General features: G+C 35.3%; 1 protein-coding gene across 4 annotated transcripts in view; it reads left to right on the forward strand.

The window, feature by feature from the left end:
- The window catches only part of LOC106174114 (UDP-glucose:glycoprotein glucosyltransferase 1), a 58,016-nt gene that overhangs the window by 26,328 nt on the left and 14,074 nt on the right, over window positions 1-17,614 (forward strand). For all 4 annotated transcript variants that reach the window (XM_087018913.1, XM_087018914.1, XM_087018915.1 and 1 more), the window contains 16 exons: window positions 1,261-1,396; window positions 2,602-2,730; window positions 3,523-3,687; window positions 5,346-5,472; window positions 5,906-6,004; window positions 7,131-7,225; window positions 8,740-8,955; window positions 9,043-9,305; window positions 11,339-11,440; window positions 12,338-12,440; window positions 13,088-13,167; window positions 13,436-13,619; window positions 14,519-14,570; window positions 15,092-15,198; window positions 15,940-16,025; window positions 16,356-16,440. In XM_087018913.1, the coding sequence (XP_086875039.1) occupies window positions 1,261-1,396; window positions 2,602-2,730; window positions 3,523-3,687; window positions 5,346-5,472; window positions 5,906-6,004; window positions 7,131-7,225; window positions 8,740-8,955; window positions 9,043-9,305; window positions 11,339-11,440; window positions 12,338-12,440; window positions 13,088-13,167; window positions 13,436-13,619; window positions 14,519-14,570; window positions 15,092-15,198; window positions 15,940-16,025; window positions 16,356-16,440 (2,029 nt within the window). The remainder of the gene's footprint in view (window positions 1-1,260; window positions 1,397-2,601; window positions 2,731-3,522; window positions 3,688-5,345; window positions 5,473-5,905; window positions 6,005-7,130; window positions 7,226-8,739; window positions 8,956-9,042; window positions 9,306-11,338; window positions 11,441-12,337; window positions 12,441-13,087; window positions 13,168-13,435; window positions 13,620-14,518; window positions 14,571-15,091; window positions 15,199-15,939; window positions 16,026-16,355; window positions 16,441-17,614) is intronic.

Raw genomic sequence — 17,614 nt, forward strand, 5'->3', positions numbered from 1 at the left:
CCATGGATATATAGCAATAAAATCGTAAATATATTCTGAATCAAAATATTATTATAGTGTGCTATGTATGCTATTATAGTATGCTGTTGTAAATGAGAAAAACGCGTTGGAGGCAGTACATATTTCTATTAATGGATTTGAACACCTTCACATTTGTAATCGAAACTATTGAGTCTGAAAATAATGCAAAAAAGCCAGCATTGCTTTCTTTTTAAAATTTTACAACAGTGCCGACGATTTCATGACGCTGAGGGTTGCCAATTCTTGAAGAAGGCATCGACCTTCGATTTTTTTCATGGTTAGTTATGGTTTGTCAAAAATTGTGAAAAGAATTAAAGAAACCGTACTGCTGAGAGCCAAGGCGTGTAGACATGAGTGGTAAGATTTAATTTGAACACATGCATATACATGTACATGGCTACACACATAATGCATTTAATAATCATTTATATATATATATATATATATATATATATATATATCATTAGTTTTTTAAAAACCAAGCTATGCAGACGGAAGTTTTGTGTAAGAAACAAACAAATAACAACCCACATATGTACATTAACTACGATAATTGTCACCAAACTTTCCCTGTGCCAGCCTAGCCATAGTGCAAAACGACTTACTCCACCTAGCTAGCAGGCGTAAATTTACGACAAAGTTAAGACCGACGTAAACACTATTCCAGTTTGGTGCAACTGGCTTTTCTCGGGCGTAGCATTTTGCGCCCGGTTTACGCCGGCGCAACTGCTACGCCTCACTTACGACCGGTTGGTGCAACCGGGCCCTGACCTCTACTTTGATCCCTACTGTACTATTACTTTCACACATCTGTGCGCTCAGTGCTTTCAATAGATGTGCTGTTAGCCAATCAAATCAAACTTTGTGGCTGAGATGTCTTATAGTTTAGTGGTCATTTAGCAAGCCCTTTAAAGCACACGGAAATTGTGAGCAACTTTTAGCTCAACACCTAGGCCTTGGTGGGTATGTTTGGGGCAAAGAAAGCAAGGGAGTGTAGTTACTTTTTACACTTATCATTTTGTACTGTGTGTTTGAAGTACCAAGTTGAACCTTCTCAACATTAATATTTTTTGGCTTAGGAGTTCAACCCTTTTGTAATTATTAGAAAATGGCTTACTAATACTGAAGGTTGGTGGTTTGTTTTAAATAGCTTCTGTCACACACACACACACACACACACATGCACACGCACAGGCACACAATCCAGTGACATCTGTTAACATGCTGTTCTGTTTCCAGACTAGGCTTACTGTTTGTAGTGAACAATGAGAAGGAAGTGGATGGAGAACAGGATGCAGGTGTCGCCCTCTACAGGGCTTTCAACTTTGTGAAAACAGCCAACACTGTGTCTGCTGCTCTTTCTTTTCTTACTGATGTAAGTGACTGATACTTATAAAACTGCTAGTTCCAGGAACTAAGCTTTTTCATACCTTGATTGAATTCTTTTCAAGTGCTCTGGTAGCTGTACAACTGATGAAGATAAGGGGCAATCTAAGGGATAGTCACTGCAACATATAGCATGTTACTGGGGTAAAACTTACGTTTACATTTGTGTCACTAGATACTTGATCAATCAGATCTTGATACTGACAGAGATGTGTTGATTTTTATGCATATTGTGGTAGCATACTGAAAATGTAGCTCAATTTTATGTAGTTGCATTTGGCATTTCAATTCAGTGGACATTACAGAGCTCTTTGAAATAAATTGATGAAATTGACAAAGCCTGCCGGTGTTACCATCTGATTGATTTGATTTAATTTACTTTCTGGTGTCGTTTTGAGAAAGTATATTGGAAATGTTCTGTTGATTGTATGTATTTAAAGGTAAATCCATCAGACTTTCCTTTGAATAACATTTATTTTGCTTTTATTATAAGGGGATTCCCTAAGTATTTATAGTGTTATATGTGGCCTCAAAGGAATTTCTGCCCCTCCCCTATTTTGATAAGGAACACACTCTTCTTGGCTAATGTCAGTGTTACTACAGAATGCATTTGAAAACGTAGGAAGGTTTATTTCAGATAATTCATATCAGAAAATCCGTGTTCACATGCGAAATTAACCAACATAAGGTGATAGATTTGCACTGCCGGTGTATGACCGACAGATTTAATATCTCGAAAGGGAGGTGCCTCATAAAAATGAGAAGTTTTGTTATAAAATCTCCAATCAGCGAAATCAAAATATATCTTAGTTATTGTTGTAATCTTATGTTATAATAAATACAATCTCATCATAAAAAAACCTGATGTTCTTGGACTATTTATTAGCTAAATTGATATTTTTAGAATTTGGAGGCTAAAAACACCAGAGTTGTCTGGTTCTCATATTGAGGCACTACATATTGTTCATGTGCTTAGCAACATAGAAATGTGGAACCTGGCATGGTACTTGATATTGACAACAGAAATCTCTATTTTATAACTCTATACGTTATAGTATCAATGTAATTATACATTGTCATCAGTATGAGTTTTTCTTTCCTTTACAAATCATTTGTTGGACTATATGAGCATGAACTGATAGCCCTGGGTGGTCTAAAGGGTAGTGAAGATGTTCCTATATTATCTGTTGTCAGGTGTTTGATAAGGTCCAGGCTGGAGATTTGACAGCAGACCAAGTGGTTGCAGAATTCAGGTCACAGTATCAAGATGAGGATGTCAACATGGTGTTTTCTTCAGACTCAGATTATGATGATGGTAGAATAGTAAGTAGAGTGCTGTATATGCTCACACCTTATACCTAGATAGTCAGTATGACATCAACATATTGTGACAGTCAAAATTATGACATAGAACAAACAAATATTAGGTAGCACATCGCTGTGCACAGAGAAACTGTAGGAAATTGACTGCTCACTACTTTTGCATTCTTAGCCCATTACCTGAAAGTGATAATGGGAGAAAGGAATGCAAGCAAGTGCATTAGAAACTGTTATGTTTTCTGTGAATTGTTTATGCAAGAAGTGAGAAGCACTGAAAGGCTTACTGCAAAAGCTACTATCATGTTGTCTATCGCTTTCATTAATGAGAACTATCTATTGACAGTATCTGTGTTGAGAGACAGAGAAGAGGAGGACACAGGCAATGAGTTACTTTTATCAGTTGCATTCAGCTTGTTTACATTTTTGACAAGTCACATGAGATTTTTTAACTTTTAAAGGCAGTAAGAGGTGTTTTAAGAGCCTCTGTCGTTGATGATAATCATTTTAACTCAGGATTTTAATTCTTATTATCGTTTTAGTACACTTTGTTATTTATGAACAAAAATGACTAAACGTATGATGCAAATAGAAGAAATTAGCTTCAACATATTTAATTGTAAGAGAATCAGAAATTACTTAAAGCCTGAAACACCATGAATTAATGTTTTATTGTCCTAATACATATAATACACGATAAAGATAAAATAAGCCCAAATCTTGTTTTAAAACCAAGTAGTCAACCAATCAGTCCACTAAGGTTTATTATTCAATGTGTCATTTCTTTCATGATAACAGAGTTCTGCAGAGTACTTCTCTCGCATTGGCCTCACCTCACTGCCACAAGTTCTCCTAAATGGGGTTCCTCTCAAGAAAGAGACACTTAACCAAGACAGTTTTGAGGAAGGTGTGGTTATGGAGATAATGAAACAGACTCCAGACTTCCAAAAGGCTGTCTATAAGGTAAGAATAAAGATAAAATTGTTTTAAAACAACACACATTCAGACTTAAGACACCTTATTTCCTACACCATTGTGTTGTGTTTAAAGAATTCATGTAATTCCTGGAACATGTGCAACTTGTATCTTTAGTTGTTTTTTTTTCAACTGAATAAACTAGATTGAAAAAGTCAATAATAACAGTTTAAAATGAAAGTTAATGAATTTTATCATTTTACTGAAAGTAAAAACATGTAACTTGAAATCAGATGATTTTTAAATGTAAAATATTTTTAATGTGGCATGAGAAAGGAATAGTACGTGTATTTGATTTTGTAGATGAAAATAATAATTTTTTAAATTATGCCAATTTTTGTAGTAAATTTGATTTCTACCCACCATTCACAATGTTTTATGGTATTGTACAGTGCATCGAGAAAATGATTAGAAATAAGAAAAACATTGATATCTATATGAATATTCCATTTAGACCAAAATTTCTAGAAGTTCTGATGAGAAATCAAAAGGGAGTAAGACCTATATACGATACCTTTGTTACTAGCTTGTATTTTAGACCAAAAAGTGAAATAAAATGGGAAAGTGAGTTGAATGTGTACCACGATGAAAAATGGTGGATGGAAAAGAATAACTCGATTAAGAAGTTGGATGATATGAGCCTTAGATGGTTTCAATATCGCCTGCTCCATAGAATCTTAGGAACAAATTCTTTTTTATTTCGGATAAATGTAGTAGAATCAAATTTATGTGTATTTTGTATAAAAGAGGAGGAAACTTTTGTTCATTTGTTTTGGGAATGCAGTAGAATTTCAGAAATCTGGGAACAAGTAAGAGAATGGTTAGAAAATGAGTTAAATATAATAGAAAGATTAAACTGTATTGACATTATATTTGGAAAAGAACAAAGTTTGGTAAATTTAATTATTTGTTTGGTTAAAAAATTTATATATTGCCAGAAAATGACCAAAAGTGTCCCAGATTTCTTGAAAGTAAAAAGTTATATTAATCAATATATGGAAAGTGACTATTTTACTTAAAGCAAAAATATGGATAATGATGGTTTTATTAAAAAATGGAAAAAATTAGGAAGTGATTTTGTGAATAGGAAATTTAACAGTTAAGTACCTTTAGAGCTTGTATGTATATATGGGTGTGAGAGTGTTTTGTAATTTTTTTATTTTTGAAATAAATTAAAAAAAAAAATTTACTGAAAGTAAAAACGTGTAACTTGAAATCAGATGATTTTTAAATGTAAAATATTTTTAATGAATTCATGGCCGATGGATATCAATATTAAACATGTAATTACCCACCACTAAAAATGGCAAGCATATAGTTGGGGGGGGGGGGGGTCATAGTGAAATTTTCTGTGTCCCCCAAAGTTGGGGGGGTGCTTGGTTTCTGTGTGTATAGTTATAGTACTACCAACTTGTGTGTAGGAGGTGTCTTGGTTTTAGCCCTAACTAGACTGAAAATGCTCAGTATTAACATAGTTTACATCAAAAATATTCATTCATACCAAACTGTGTGTGCAGTCTGTCGTTTGGGATGTCATACTCTGTGAGGATGACTCACACCAGTAGGTAGAAACCTTTACTAGTGTCTTAAGAAAAGATTTGCCTTTTTTTGTCATCATTACACAGGAAGCTATCATAATTTGACAGGGTGAACTGACTGACAGAGATAATGTGTTGGACTGGATAATGGAAAAAGAGAATGTTTTGCCAAGACTGAATGACCAGATACTGGACACCAAGGACAAGAGGTACCTGCAGTTTGGACATGATGCAGGTCAGTAGCGGATCAGTGGGGAACAAGAATTACAAAATATCCTTTTACAGTTGCTTGAAATGTGGCTGAATATTTTATCACATTAAATTATTGATTCTAACTCATAAGAATTAATTCAACCAGTAGATATGTGAAAAGAAATATAAAGTATTGGATATTGTCTTTCTTTGAGTAAGTATTTGTATAAACCGCAGAACATGAAAGTTTTTATGAATAAGCCTTAAAAAGGAATTTATGTATATCTTTGAAACATAAAAAAAGAAAGGTTAAGTGGGCTGTCCATATTTATAACAGTGAAAGAGAGTACATATTCTTTTTTTCCTGTATTCTTTATGTTATCAGATGTCTGTAGGTAATAGTTGAAGTGATAATAATTTGAAATATTGTATTATACAAAGATTCTTTGAAATATGTTTATATGACAAAATTTCAGGTTTGATAGACGTGAACAAAGCTGGCACATACACTGATATGACCAACAAAGAACTGACTGCATCACTAGCTGCTAGCATGGTATATATGAAACGCCAAGGTAGGGAAACTGTGTTTGTACTGCTACTGTTGACTTTTCATTTAGTCCAGATCCTAATTGTTCCATGTTGCTCTTCCCATCTTCCCATAGCAGTATATATACTATGAGACTTGCACTTTTATTATGTACATACATGGTGTTTACATTTGCCATCATTTTGTTGCTGTTGTCATCACGATGCACTTTTAGAGATGACAAGTTAAGTAGAAAACCATTTGACCCATTGTCTTCAAATTTACAGGACTGATGAATATTAGGAAAGTATAGATAAAAAAAAAAACAGTTTGATTGGACCAGTTTTAAATTAAGTTTATTTTTTCAGTTTTTATAATACTATATGTAATTCAGATGACACATTAAGGATTTGGTAGCCTTTAGTATCATCCAGACACCAAAAGGAGTTTTTACCTGCATCTAATTACCTCCGCCAAGGAGGTTATGTTTTCACCCCTGTTTGTTTGTTTGTTTGTTTGTTTGTCATCAATATAACTCAAAAAGTTATAGATGAAGTTCGATGGAATTTTCAGGGTAGGTCAGAAATGGGTTAACTTAGAAGTGATTAGTTTTTGGTAGTGATCCGGATCAATAATCAATCAATAACCAAAAAACTAAGTTATGGACCGATTTTGATGAAATTTTCAGGAACTGTCAGAAGTGGGCCAAGGAACAGATGATTAGTTTTTGGTGGTGATCCAGATCAATAATCAATCAATAATAAAAAAAATATTGAAAAATTAGGCGTGAAACGGCTTTGGATGGAGACTTTGCTGCCTTGGCAGAGGTCTGCACTTTCTGAGTGCTTTTCTAGTTATTCAATGATTTGTACCCTTTGTGTGTAAATCTATTCTAGTAGATGTGCATAATCATGGTAGATAACATAATTTAACATTTTGTTGGATCAGTGTTGAATCAACATGGGAGCATTAAAGTGGGTTACCTGTCTAAAGAAATAAAACTGGAAGTGATTTGCTTTTTAGTTTTACTTTGTTGTATTTTTGATATGCTGTATGGTATGTGATGATAAACTAGAATCAATGTTAATTCTCCAAAGGATTGGATAACAAAGTTCTGAAAGCTTGACAAGAAAATTGGCAAATATGTGAACTCTGTGTTCTTTAATTTTCAGAGGAGGCAGACAAGCACCCTATCACCATGTGGGTGGTGGCAGATCTTTCCTCACCTGCTGGAAGAGCTCACCTCTACAGTGCTGTTAGACATTTGGTAAATATCATGGAGTGTTATTGTTCTGGAATGTATCTTGACATATATATATATATATATATATATATATATATATATATATATATATATATATATATATATATATATATATATATATATAAAAGATTCCAAACTGATCTTTATGAAGATGATTTTTGTTATAGTTATATGAATACTGCTGATGTGCAATATTAGTGTGTTTTTACAACAGGGGGAACTTTTCCTTTTATTCTAATATTTTCAAAAGGGCATTCCACCTAGCACATCCAAATATCAACACAGTCAGATGTATCAGTTGTTGTGAATTATTTAATGGAAATATGTCAGCAAGATAGTCATCATTATAAGATCAGATTGCTACTGAAGCTATATATGTCACTTATGAAGATGACGGGCTTTGCATTGATTGAAGTGCCTAGAGTTTGAACTTCACAAAAATTATGTTTTATTTAAGATTGAAGAAACTAAAGCAAACAAGACCAGGTGTAGGTGCAATAACTGTACCAGGCCCGTAGCCAGCAAATTCAAAAGGGGGGTTCTTTTTCTGAAAAAGTGGACCTTTTACAATGAAACTTGTGTGTACCTAGATAAAATTCTACCCAAAATGGACCTTTTCCTGACAAAAGGGGCAGTTCTTTCGAACCCCCCGAACCCCCCTGGCTATGGGCCTGTGTATGATTTAAATTGTACCATCCAGATAGGAGATTGTACGTTGACATTTTGTAATTAATATTTAAAAAGAACAAAATCATTAAATGATGGAAATGGGCAGGATAAAATTTTAAAGGTAGCAGAATGCTCTTTTTGTCAGTTTCAAGAGATACAATAGCCAGACAGATTAGAATATTAATGTACCAAGGAGTGTAGATAAATCTGGGCCACAGCAGTGACTGCTGCAAAATTTTAAAAGCAGCTGGATGGCTTTAAAAAAAGATCAAGTATTGCCAAGTATTACAATAAACCAAATAAAGGCAAAGAATTTTCAGAAGCATTTAAATATTTAGAAAAAGTATGTTGAACTATTCAATTGAGCTATAATTGCTCTCATAATTACCGGCAAAGGTATGTGCTAGTGCGCATGTGTTCTCGACTAAAATGGGGATTTTGTACGGCCTCCTTTGTGTGGAAATGAAATAGAATAAAAAAATTAAATGAAATTCATTGAAATTTGATTAGAGTTCTATGGAGTTTCTAATTCAAATGAGAGGTAATTAGCTCACCCACCTCCCCTTCTTCCATAGCAAAGGGTTGGAGTACCTGGTTTACATATTTAGATATGTATAACTGTATATAATGTGTTGAAGTTATTATGTATCTAAGATAATAGTAAGCATTGATTTCACTTGCTTGCAGCCACCATATTTCTACTTTAATACATCTTTTATGATCAAATACAGCTACATATATTATGTTTTTCTTATTAATTCTGCTCGAAGCATCATTCAGTCAAATGACATATTTTTTTAGATATTTAAAATCAATCAAACAGTCAGCCATTCTGTGTGTCTTTGTAGAAGCACAGTCATACCCTGAGGGTTGGTATTGTCCACAACCCTCGCAGTCTCAGTACCAAGTTGTATGAAGGCAGCCAGATTCCACTGGCCATCCACACAGCACTGGGAACTCAGGTTCCACACATTGCCAGGAGCTTTGTCACCAAGCTGCTGAAAGAGGACAACATACATGCCATATTGGAAGGGACAAAGTCACTCAGTGACTTGGAAGTCCATGTAAGCATTTCTCTCTCTCTCTCTCATTCTCTCATTATGTGTGGTATCTTTTTAATTAGATAACAAATCATGTCAAACTGATCCTAGGGTATGGTAATGGAGGTGTACCTCAAGGCCCTGGACGTACAGACGGTGGCTTTCCTACAGTTCCACTCAGCCTTCTGCACCCAAGTCCTGGGCTTTGAGCCAGGCGCCCGAGGAGTTATAGTGAATGGAAGAATAATTGGTCCATTAAAAGACCAGGAAACATTCATAGAGGATGACTATAATCTACTGGAGAAATATACACTGAAGTTGTCTGCTGAGAAAATTGTTCAGATGCTGACGGGATTTACAGAGGACACAAAGAGGTACAGTCAGTGTGGAAGTGATAGAACATGGTCAGTGTGGAAGTGAATATAACATGGGGCTTAAGGCAGACTCACTTTGGTGTGGAAAAATCTGTTGAAATTTTCTACCTCCTGTGAGGTTTGTGATTTAAATGTAAAATGACTGTCAATATTACATCAGGTAGAAACATCTAGGCTATTATATAGTGCATCCATGTGTTTGATTTTCATGCACTGATATTACACATCTGATTTCAATTTACTGTTGTGAAAATGTAACCAAAATTGTTATTGAGATAAATAAGATGGAACGGAAGTGGATTTTTTTTTTTATTTAATTAAGATTGTGTGCTTAAGTCAAAAATTCTACACTTAAATATTTATAATATGTATATATAAATAGTTTTGTTTCCAAGGTAATTTGAGTAAAACAGTTAATGATCCCAACTTGAGTCTAGTCTAATTTTCTGGCCCTCTTCGTATGAAAATGCAAACAGTTTTAATCCTCTGCTTTTATTTTAGTGCAATTTATCACATTGTTCATTTTCTGATAAATATTTAGTTTTCTGGTACTGCTCAGTACTTTTTTCTTAAAATTTGAAAATATTTGCCATGACTGCAATGTTTTGGTATGATTTGTGATACTTAAAGTAGGTTTTGTATAGTTATTACCTCCGCCAAGGAGGTTGTTTTTGGTTCTGTTAGTTTGTCTGTCTGTCCGTCTGTCTGTCTGTCTGTCTGTCTGTCTGTTTGCTAGCAACATTACAGAAAAAGTTATGGACCGATTTTGATGAAATTTACTGGAACTGTCAGAAGTGGACCAAGGAACAGATGATTAGTTTTTGGTGGTGATCCTGATCAATAATCAATCAATAATCAAAAAACTAAATCATTATAGATTGAAAATTTAGGGGTGAAACGGCATATGTTGGAGACTTTGCTGCCTTGGCGGAGGTCTGTGCTCTCGGAGTGCTTTTCAAGTTGGTCATTTGATTTTTGCAAACTATTTCAATGCTAAAAGGCACTGATGAACAGTTTACTTAGATAATGAGAACTTTTTTTATCAGATTTGTAAAATGCATTGCACCCACATATCAGCAGTGAGTGTTTTTATATTCTTTATTTTTGATTTATTTCATGGCCTACTAAAGCAATTCAGATCAGGATACTTTTTATTGGCCTCTCTCCTGTTAGTGCTAGATGGTGGCGGGGGGGGGGGGGGGGGTGAGAATGGCCCTTAAAGCAATGAGACACACATGGAGTGTGGTTTTAAGTTACCTTTATTATTATTATTATTATTATTATTATTATTATTATTATTATTATTATTATACCAAAGCTGGCACTTCGAACAACAGGATAATTGCATTTGTATTTCACATACAGGCTTGCATGTATTTTCATACTATTCGGTGCGTTCATCCTGTTGTTAAAAGCGCCAGCGATGGTATAAGTCAGCTACAACTACTCGTCAGCCACTGTATGCGACATGCAAGAGCAAAATATATCTCGACTTGTGTTGTAACTAGTACTTATTGTTGTTATTGTGTTGATGAACATGACATAGAGGCTTTCATTTCTGTTATAGTCTTGTCTTCATTTTGATTTAAAGAAGCATGCACTTTAGGTTATATTCAAAATATGTCCCAGTTTTTGTCATGATAATGAAAAAAAAACACATTTAAGGTATTGTAGGGAGTTTTTCAAAAAATAAGATCACAAGTAGTTGCAGCAGGAACTGCTTACTTATACATACTGTGAATCTATCTTGTGTATCTATTCAGGGTCAGTGACATGGTGACATTTATACATACTCTGTATCTATTCAGGGTCAGTGACATGGTGACATTTATACATACTCTGTATCTATTCAGGGTCAGTGACATGGTGACATTTATACATACTCTGTATCTATTCAGGGTCAGTGACATGGTGACATTTATACATACTCTGTATCTATTCAGGGTCAGTGACATGGTGACATTTATACATACTATGTATCTATTCAGGGTCAGTGACATGGTGACATTTATACATACTATGTATCTATTCAGGGTCAGTGACATGGTGATGCAGGTGGGCAGTCTGTTGCTGTCCAATCAGCAGGCCAGCATAGCCTCCAGGACTGATGTACAGTTTGCTGGGGACCAGCACAGGTATGTTCACATACAGTACAGGGATGCTCTCTCACACACAGTACAGGGATGCTCTCTCACACACAGTACAGGGATGCTCTCTCACACACAGTACAGGGATGCTCTCTAACACACAGCACAGAGATGCTCACACACACACACAGTACAGGGATGCGCTCTCTCTCTCTCTCTCTCTCTCTCTCTCTCTCACACACACACACACACACACACACACACACACACTATACATGTGCTGATGGCATTTTTTCTCCAAATATTATTACATTACTATAACAGGAGGTGCAGTACCAGGTTTTTGGAGTTAATGAGATGTGTCATACAAAATAAACTGTGAAATAACCCTTCCTATGGACAGGTCACTGCATTTTTGCATTGTTGTAACTTATGACACAAAATGAACAACCTATCCTAGAAACATACCAAGGAGCCAGTGAACAGGGGATTGGTGTGTACTTTGTGCCTGTCCATTTACAGCTACATGGGATATCTTCTCATTTTCTTCGTAGTGTAGATTTTTCTGATTGAATTATTGCATCATGAAGTAAAATTTTACACAGACAAAGGGATTTCAAGGTAAAGAAAAAAGTTGAAATATGATATGATTCTTAAATAAGTATTAAAAAAATCTGCATCAATTACTTCTTTTTATCCTGAAGTTCAAGAACTGGATGGAGTATGAAACCTTCTGAAGTCATTATGTTGCATATTGAAAATATTGTCATTAACAATTTGTTGTTTAACTTGGCATTGTTTTCTGGAAAAAGAACTGGATTTTGTCACTGTCTGTGTATTTTACAGGCTATTGATACAGTTATGGGACTTCTGAGTGTCTGTGAAGACCTGTACTGGTAAAATTTTAAATACTTTACTGACTGTTTAAAATATCTACATCTTCAGTGTGTTAAAAATCCCTGCTAAACCTGAGGAACCAGCCTATGATGTAACATTCATAGTGGATCCAGTTTCCCGGGAGGCACAGAAAGTGACCCCATTACTCAGGGTGAGGACAGTTTGGGATTTGCCAAACAGTTGACACCTTTCACTCTAAGAGAAGACACCTTTATATATTTAATCTGTTTATCCTGCACAAGCTGCACAAGAAGTTAGACAGAGTCAGTGTAAAAGTCAATTGTTTTTATACAACAATTGTAAATAACCACAGATGTGGAAACAATTAAATGTATAAGGTAATTTAGTTACCAAGGTCAAAATAGACAGATTGATCTTTTTGTAGAAGATAACAGTTAAAACTTATATTAAGTTGTATCAATCACTTGACTATTAATCAACAGAAGTAAAAAATATGATGATGTTAGGTACTTATATATAATAAATCACTGTTAGCTGATTTTACATATAGTATTTAGAATAGATTCTCAGCAGTAAAGGTTCATGTTTTAAAATGTCAAACACAAAAAAAGTGACTTGGCAGAGTGATAACTATCAGACCCCGTTCCCATACCTAGATCGATCTAGCACGATCGACCCATATCCAAGGGGTTTCTCATAACTTGCATTCAGCTAACGTGGCTCTGATTTCTGGCATGCCTACTGAAACCGTTGGGGCATAATTAACTATTGTATAGCAGCTTCAGTACGCTTGCCAGACATCTAAGCTGATCATTATAATAGTATTTTATGTTGCAGGCACTGCTCAAAGTTGCGAACCTTAAGATTCAAATATTCATGAATTGCAGAGAAAAATTGTCAGAAATGCCTCTGAAAAAGTAAGTTTCTTAGAGAAATATTAATATTTCAAATATATTTATTCTTGGTCATTTGTGAGCCTCTAATAAGGCCTACACTGCAATGTTGTCTCCCAAGATATATGCCGAAAGCCTTTGAAACTTATGTATGGCATAGTTAAAATAAAAAATTAAACCATTAAAAGGAATGCCTTTGGTATGTGAAGATGAAAACAGACATCTCATTACATGGTGAGATAGCTGTCTGTCTGACACCTGGTCACTGACCATGTTTCTCTGCTCTCTCCAGCTACTACCGCTATGTGATTGGGTCAGAGCTGGAGTTCAGTTCAAGAGAAAGCCTGGGTGCAGTGGCCACCTTCCACGGACTGCCACAGAAGTCTCTGCTCACTCTGAACATGAACCCTCCCGAGGGCTGGCTGGTGGAGGCTGTCAGGACACAGTATGATCTGGATAACATAATGCTGGATGAGGTAAGGACAGTAGACATATCTCTGCTCTCATATATATACTGGATGAGGTAAGGACAGTACACATATCTCTGCTCTCATATATATATATACTGGATGAGGTAAGGACAGTAGACATATCTCTGCTCTCATATATATACTGGATGAGGTAAGGACAGTAGACATATCTCTGCTCTCATATATATACTGGATGAGGTAAGAGCAATAGACATATCTCTGCTCTCATATATATACTGGATGAGGTGAGAGCAATAGACATATCTCTTGAATCTTCTATAAGCTGCATGATTATTTTATTTTACTAACATATGCATAAGCTTCAAATCTTTCTCAGCAAAAATTCATACAGCAGCTTACAAACTCAACTGCCTGATGTCACAACGCACTTCCTGTTTTCATTTAGGTCTTGAAGGCAATTAGTTATTAACATCAGCAGTACGGTTTGCATTTAGTGTGAACATTCTTTTTCAAAATTATCACAACAGTATGGAACAAGATTTTTTACATAAATTCTTTATATAATATCGAACTTATTTTCAAAATTTGAGATATCAAGATATCGTAGTTTTTCCACGAAGACCCTTTGAAATAACCCTTTTCATCGATTTCTTAAAGGTTGAGTCTATGACTGATGAATACAAGGCACCACTCTGGGGTAGCGCTGGCAACTTTTTTCCTCTTAGCCAAATCAATACTTTTACATCACTTTTTTCTCCATATGGTTCAAATTTGACTAAAACAAAGTCAAGTCAAACAGTTTTTGCTTAGCCAACTTAAGTCAGTTTTTCCATTTGGCTAAATTGGCGAGTGTAGTACTACCCCAGCCACTGGAAGTTAATTCATGTGCTGTATATCAGGTATGATATTGAATTATTTTAATCGATGTTTTTTTTTTTTTTCAGGTAGACAAGGGAATCAATGCGGAGTTTGAATTGGAATATCTATTATTAGAAGGCAAGTTAAGACTATTTGAATGATGATATATTAGGTTCCAATTTGATATTTTAAAATAATAACAAACAATGATACAACATACTGCTGCACTATACTACACTACATAGCACTACACTATACTGCACTACAATACACTACATAGCACTACACTATACTGCACTACAATACACTTCATAGCACTACACTATACTGCACTACAATACACTACATAGCACTACACTATACTGCACTACAATACACTACATAGCACTACACTATACTGCACTACAATACACTACATAGCACTACACTATACTGCACTACAATACACTACATAGCACTACACTATACTGCACTACAGTACACTACATAGCACTACACTATACTGCACTACAATACACTACATAGCACTACACTATACTGCACTACAATTCACTACACCACTCTTAAGTCAATGCACCATCATTCATTTCAATTATTCTTTGCACAATAGTGAATGCAAGTTATACAGATGTATGAAGTATGACCCCATTTGTTTGTAGGTCACTGCCATGACCAGAATTCAGGTCAGCCTCCCAGGGGCCTGCAGTTTGTACTAGGGACCAGGAGTCAGCAGGCAGTGGTGGACACCATCGTCATGGCCAACCTGGTATGTAACTGGGCAGAGTGTGCAGATGGGGGATGTCTTTTATTTTAAGAAGGAAGTACAGGGAAACTTTTTTCTTTTGTGATTTGAAAAAAATAGAAAATGTAGTATAGACTTCTTGCAACAATCATATGCGAGCAAAAGAGATAACAAATGTTTCCTCACATGACAGAAAATATCTACATTCCTTCAACTGAAAGACTAATTCAGAGATTATAACACCTGAAGAGTTATATTGGTGTCATATAATCTGAGTCATGCTTAAACCTTCCATAGAAAAGTGACCTGGGAGTACGGGCTATGATGCATATAGGTACAGCAAAGTGCTTCTCTGTGGATATTTTTTATCTTATCTGTAATTATTAAATGAAAATTCACATTTTACTTTCATGGTATGATGGCAGTCTCATAAATTTGTTGCTTTGTGTGTATTTGATATAAGGGACATCCTAGAATATTGCTGATACTAAAGCCTTCCTTGTTGGATGTCTTCAAATTTATCACACAGTTACATGCCTGTAATCGGCATTTATTGTTTTTTAAAAACTTCTGCATTTACTTCAGTGGATCATTTATTAGTGGATCATTTTTTTTCTTCATTTTTGTGGGGGTTCTTTTTATGTGCATACATTGCATTGTACACATTCTTCTAGGCTGTCACTGTTGTGAGTTTTTCTCATTTGGATAGTTCTGGCAGTAGACAAAATGCTTGAAATATTAACTTGCCTTAAATCACTGTTTTAGGGTTATTTCCAACTGAAAGCTAAGCCAGGGGCTTGGATGTTACAACTTCGACATGGACGTTCAGAGGAAATCTACAAGATAGCAAGGTTAGTTACCACTTTGTGCTGCCATAGTAGAGTTGTTCTTAATCACCTTTATTTGATAAAGTTAATGTGGTGCAAATTATTGTCTCGGGTTGTAGATGTCCTAAATTCGATTACAAAATATCGATTACATTATGGATTAATTTCAAGTTACGTATAAATCTGTGTTCTGGAGGCATTTTCAGTACCTTGGACTAACAAGTCAGCCAGTTGATGTTATTACTTAGTATTTTGCTTTGTTGAGTCTAAATGTTTTAACCTTGCTAGGAAAAGTTAATGAAGGCTATAAAAGTTCTTTATCTACTGTTTATCTTCTATGTTTTCCTCCTCTAGCCATGAGAGGACAGACTCTCCACCAGATTCACCTAACATTACTGTTGTCATGAACAGCTTCCTCAGTAAAATCATCAAAGTCAAGGTGGGTAGTGCTGAGGGCGGTGACTTTAATGGGTTTGTGGAAAATTTATGTTGATAGAATGATTCTGCTGTTCTAGGTACTACTTAAAAACAGAAAATACTGTTACGCTACTACCAAACTAGCTCTTGATCCACAGATAAAGATCACACTAAAACACTATTCCTACCAGCTTCTTCAGTTTTTATAAAAATATTTTCTCAAGGACCATTTATATTCACAGAAATTCTTTGAATGTATAAGGCTCAGTTAGCTTGCTTTATTGACCTGTTTCAGAGGTGTGTAAAACCCTTGCTTCAAAAAATATAAAATATATCATCTATGAGGTATTGTCATATATGTACATGCAGGTCATTCAAAGTGGATATGTGTACTAGGAGGGCAACTGGAGTCTATTCTAGCTCTACTTGATAACTCATTTATAACATTATAAATATAATTTTATTTGGTTGAGTCAAGTGAATAAGAATGGAATTATTTTCTCCTAGGGGGCATCACTGTATATATTGTGTTAGTTGTGCTATTGGTAAGAATTGTGGGTAAGTTACAATCGTTGTTAATTCGACCAGTTAGCACAGACCAGTTGACAAGTACATTTTCGAGCGTGCCTTTTTCAATGGAGACGGAGGGCTTTTCCTTAAAACAAATACTTGATTCTGTGCAGTTGCAGGCGGAATCTTTAAAAGACTTAGGCATCGTTCACGTGAAAAATCCAAATTCCAAAAATCCATTGGCGGTATCTAGTGATCACGGTCTGTGCTCTGAATATACCCTGCGGCGTAATTAACTAACAGCCCAAGCAAGTCGTTTCCAAAGCTGTGATTAATTTTCGGCTGCGCTCGGAGGAGATTCTGACACCTGGATACATTTGCAGTTCAACCCTGAGTTAGAAGAGCAATTGACACGGGTAATTTGGGCAGTAGGCAATGACAAGGCTCATTATGCTAAAGAAGTTGCCTTTACCATTTTTGATAAGCTAAAGAAGAGAAATAAGCTTATTAGGTTAGCTGATTCCAATGAAGGAGGGTGGAGCACTGTCCGCTTTTATGAAGTTTATCCTTTGGCCAGTGACTCTGAGGATGAAAAGAAAATCAACAGAGTGGAAAGCAAAGCATTGAAGAGCAAACCTATTTTAAAGGGAAGTCATGGTTCCAGCAAATCTAACGTTAGTAGTACT

Source organism: Lingula anatina, chromosome 8, assembly GCF_051362555.1.
Source record: "Lingula anatina isolate TDL-2025a chromosome 8, LinAna3.0, whole genome shotgun sequence".
Taxonomy (NCBI): domain Eukaryota; kingdom Metazoa; phylum Brachiopoda; class Lingulata; order Lingulida; family Lingulidae; genus Lingula; species Lingula anatina.